Source organism: Tasmannia lanceolata, unplaced genomic scaffold, assembly GCF_043159265.1.
Source record: "Tasmannia lanceolata isolate RefF3 unplaced genomic scaffold, GAP_Taslan_0.1 ptg000008l, whole genome shotgun sequence".
Classification (NCBI taxonomy): domain Eukaryota; kingdom Viridiplantae; phylum Streptophyta; class Magnoliopsida; order Canellales; family Winteraceae; genus Tasmannia; species Tasmannia lanceolata.
This window is the reverse complement of record NW_027518685.1, coordinates 31,781,409-31,785,753: the sequence shown is the minus strand read 5'-3', so window position 1 is coordinate 31,785,753 and position 4,345 is coordinate 31,781,409. Positions and strand designations below refer to the sequence as shown.

Here is a 4,345-nt window from a genome sequence, read left to right as displayed (position 1 = left end):
CTAGTTTTGGTCAGATAAAAAACCCACGGAGATGAACTTTTCACCATGATCTTTCATTTCTTCCATAGTCCATTGAGCTTCATCTAGATGCCTAAATTTGCACCATCCATAGGAAATTACACAAGGATGAAACCCATAATCTTTCATTTCTTCCATAGTCCATTGAGCCTCATCTAGATGCCTAAATTGGCACCATCCATGTATCAATATATTAAAAGAATGAGCATTAGGAGCAATACTACTCCTCAGCTCTACAAACACTTCGCTTGCATGCTCAACACTACGTTCCTTGCACAAGGTATCCAATAGCACATTCATAGCCGAAGTGTACTTTATTACACCAAAACGCTCCACACCATGAAATTTCTGTATAGCATCTTCCCACCTTCCAGCACCAGCAAGCCTTCTCATGATCTTACTCATTGTCACTAATGAAACCAAACCCCCGGATTTAAACATTTCCTAAACAAAAACCCACATGATATTAAATTGTTTTGACTTTCCTAGAATGTCAACCATTGCGTCGTACAAATCAGCCGAATGTATATAACCCTTTTGCATTCCGGCCCATCTAAAGAAACCGAATGCGGGAATCCAATCATTGCTAAACCTCTTCAATATTTTCTCAACCAAAGTCTTAGAAACATCAAATTTGCAACAGTCCAGAGCTCGAACGACAGCCTCGGGGGTAGTAAACCTACTGTTTAGTAACATACTAATTTCATCAATACAACTATCAACACATTTACTACGCACGTATCTAACATCAATCTCATGATCATGAACTCTAAAATTACCAACCCAAGATGGCAAATTGCTCCCACTTGTTGGGAGCACAAAATCATCTTCCAAATCTGCTGTATAAAATTTCTCACTCCGAGGGAGTTTAATCCAATTGGGGAGTTCAGGTGATTCAATCGTGTTACAGAAACCATTGAACAAACTGTACAACACTCCAACATGCCTAATGATACCATTACACTCACCGATGGTTTTTTGCAACCCACAGTGCCAAAAACCCTTAAAAATTCTGGGTTTTGCAAGCATTATGAATCAAGAAAGCAGTTCGCAACTACTGCTAATTTAAATTTTTTTAGGGTTTTAGTAATCAATAATCATAAAATGGGCAGATGGGTTATTGGGTCTTCTTCTGATGACAAAATCTCTATTTATTCGACCACCTAAGAGATAGAAATTTCGGAACGCATTATCAGCCCCAAATAAAATACAAGGTTCTATTTCCCAAAAGCACAAACAAATTCGAATCGGGTAGAGACCCAGAACCAGTGTAAACATGAAAATCACAAGAAGTACAGAAATTTTGAGGTTTCAAAAGATTTTCTCTGCAAGAACTTCATGAAAGAAATAAACACCAAAATTAGGGTTTTTGAAGTTTCAGGCCACCAAAAAAAGTAGAGAGAGAGAGAGAGAGAGAGACTTACTGAGACGTCGAAAGCTTCCTCCTTTCAGAAATTAGGGTTTTTAGATTTGGGATTTCATTCGATCATCGTAGGGTTAATAGAAAAGGGTTATTGCTGCTGAAATCAACGGATCTATTGAAGCCACGTGGCATGTGTAGTCTTAGAAAGTGCCTGTTAGGAAAGAGGCGCAGTGATATATTCCCCCGCTTTTCTTGCCCGAGCCATCTCCCTCTAGTGTATTTAATTTATGACTACTTTACACTATAAGGGGCTGGCCTAGAGAAGAAAAGGGGGGCAATATACTATTGCCCTTTTCTCTCTCAAAGATTTGCAATACATAACTCTTGTTAAACTTTGTTTGGCAAATTGAAGGCAAAGCATGAAAGCTAAAACTTGAAGGAAGAAGCCTTTACACTTTCCTCTGCTGAGGTGAGCCTTTATTTACTCTTTCTTGTACTTTAAGTTCATTCTTTTTCCCATTTATTCCTAGTTTTAGTGACTTTAGCTTCTTCAAAACCCTAGTGAGAAGCTATCTCTGTTATGTTGTTCTTGCATAAGATCGCTTCAAATGCTTGGTACTCTCTCTGATTTTCATGCAAAACAACTTTTGGGTATATGCTTACTTTGAGTTTGTATGTCTATATAGGTGATTTTTTCAAAGGGAAGTAAAAACTTGTAATTATCTTAGAGAGGAAGACACATTTAGTGAAATGACTTTGGTGTTTGAAATTTGGTTATTTCAAACTTTTGCTGGAATTTGGTGATAAGTTAAAACATATTTTTGTTGTCTTCCAGAAAACCCAACAACCCATTTATCCATTTCATGCGGATGATAAGAAAGATGCTTAAAACCGAAAAAGGGTTTTTTCCTGACTAGTTTTGGTCAGATATAAAACCCATGGAGATGAACTTTTCACCATGATCTTTCATTTCTTCCATAGTCCATTGAGCCTCATCTAGATGCCTAAATTTGTACCATACATAGGAAATTACACAAGGATGAAACCCATAATCTTTCATTTCTTCCATAGTCCATTGAGCCTCATCTAGATGCCTAAATTTGCACCATCCATGTATCAATATATTAAAAGAATGATCATTAGGAGCAATACTACTCCTTAGCTCTACAAAGACTTCTCTTGCACGCTCAACACTACGTTCCTTGCACATGATATCCATTAGCACATTTATAGCTGAAGTGTCCTTTATTACACCAAAACGCTCCACACCCTGAAATGTCTCTATAGCATCTTCCCACATTCCAGCACCAGCAAGCCTTCTCATGATCTTACTCATTATCACCAATGAAACCAAACCCCCGGATTTAAACATTTCCTCAACAAAAACCCACATGATATTAAATTGTTTTGACTTTCCTAGAATGTCAACCATTGCGTCGTACAAATCAGCCGAATGTATATAACCCTTTTGCATTCCGGCCCATCTAAAGAAATCTAATGCGGAAATCCAATCATTGCTAAACCTCTTCAATATTTTCTCAACCAAAGTCTTAGAAACATCAAATTTGCGACAGTCCAGAGCTCGAACGACTGCCTCGGGGGTAGTAAACCTACTGTTTAGTAACATACTAATTTCATCAATACGACTATCGACACTTTTACTATGCACGTATCTAACATCAATCTCATGATCATGAACTCTAAAATTACCAACCCAAGATGGCAAATTGCACCCACTTGTTGGGAGCACAAAATCATCTTCCAAATCTGCTGTATAAAATTTCTCACTCCGAGGGAGTTTAATCCAACTGGGGAGTTCAGGTGATTTAATCGTGTTACAGAAACCATTGAAAAAACTGTACAACACTGCAACATGCCTAATGATACCATTACACTCACCGATGGTTTTTTGCAACCCACAGTGCCAAAAACCCTTAAAAATTCTGGGTTTTGCAAGCATTATGAATCAAGAAAGCAGTTCCCAACTACTGCTAATGTAATTTTTTTTAGGGTTTTAGTAATCAATAATCATGAAATGGGCAGATGGGTTATTGGGTCTTCTTCTGATGACAAAATCTCTATTCATTCGACCACCAAAGAGATAGAAATTTCGGAACGCATTATCAGCCCCAAATAAAATACAAGGTTCTATTTCCCAAAATCACAAACAAATTCGAATTGGGTAGAGACCCAGAACCAGTGTAAACATGAAAATCACAAGAAGTACAGAAATTTCGAGATTTCAAACGATTTTCTCTGCAAGAACTTCATGAAAGAAATAAACACCAAAATTAGGGTTTTTGAAGTTTCAGGCCACCAAAAAAAGTAGAGAGAGAGAGAGACTTACTGAGACGTCGAAAGCTTCTTCCTTTCAGAAATTAGGGTTTTTAGATTTGGGATTTCATTCGATCATCGTAGGGTTAATAGAAAAGGGTTATTGCTGCTCAAATCAACGGATCTGTTGAAGCCACGTGGCATGTGTAGTCTTAGAAAGTGCCTGTTAGGAAAGAGGCGCAGTGATATATTCCCCCCCTTTTCTTCCCCGAGCCATCTCCCTCTAGTGTATTTAATTTATGACTACTTTACACTATATGGGGCTGGCCCAGAGAGGAAAAGGGGGCCAATATACTATTGCTATTTTCTTTCTCAAAGATTTGCAATACATAACTCTTGTTAAACTTTGTTTGGCAAATAGAAGGCAAAGCATGAAAGCTAAAACTTGAAGGAAGAAGCCTTTACACTTTCCTCTGCTGAGGTGAGCCTTTATTTACTCTTTCTTGTACTTTAAGTTCATTTTTTTCCCATTTATTCCTAGTTTTAGTGACTTTAGATTCTTCAAAACCCTAGTGAGAAGCTATCTCTGTTATGTTGTTCTTGCATAAGATCGCTTCAAATGCTTGGTACTCTCTCTGATTTTCATGCAAAACAACTTCTGGGTATATGCTTACTTTGAGTTTGTATGTC

At 37.7% G+C, this 4,345-nt stretch overlaps 1 protein-coding gene and 1 pseudogene across 1 annotated transcript; both read right to left on the bottom strand.

The window, feature by feature from the left end:
- Positions 1-1,047, bottom strand: LOC143882880 (pentatricopeptide repeat-containing protein At3g22670, mitochondrial-like; annotated as a pseudogene).
- A 1,247-nt stretch (positions 1,048-2,294) lies between these two features.
- LOC143882879 (pentatricopeptide repeat-containing protein At3g04130, mitochondrial-like) lies at positions 2,295-3,341 on the bottom strand. The gene has a single exon (XM_077386269.1). The coding sequence runs from the start codon at positions 3,339-3,341 to the stop codon at positions 2,295-2,297; it is 1,047 nt and encodes a 348-aa protein (XP_077242384.1).
- Positions 3,342-4,345: the final 1,004 nt, after the last annotated feature.

Bases quoted from the DNA above. Each gene is read 5' to 3' on its own strand.
- LOC143882879 (XM_077386269.1), bottom strand. From the start codon at position 3,341: ATGCTTGCAAAACCCAGAATTTTTAAGGGTTTTTGGCACTGTGGGTTG.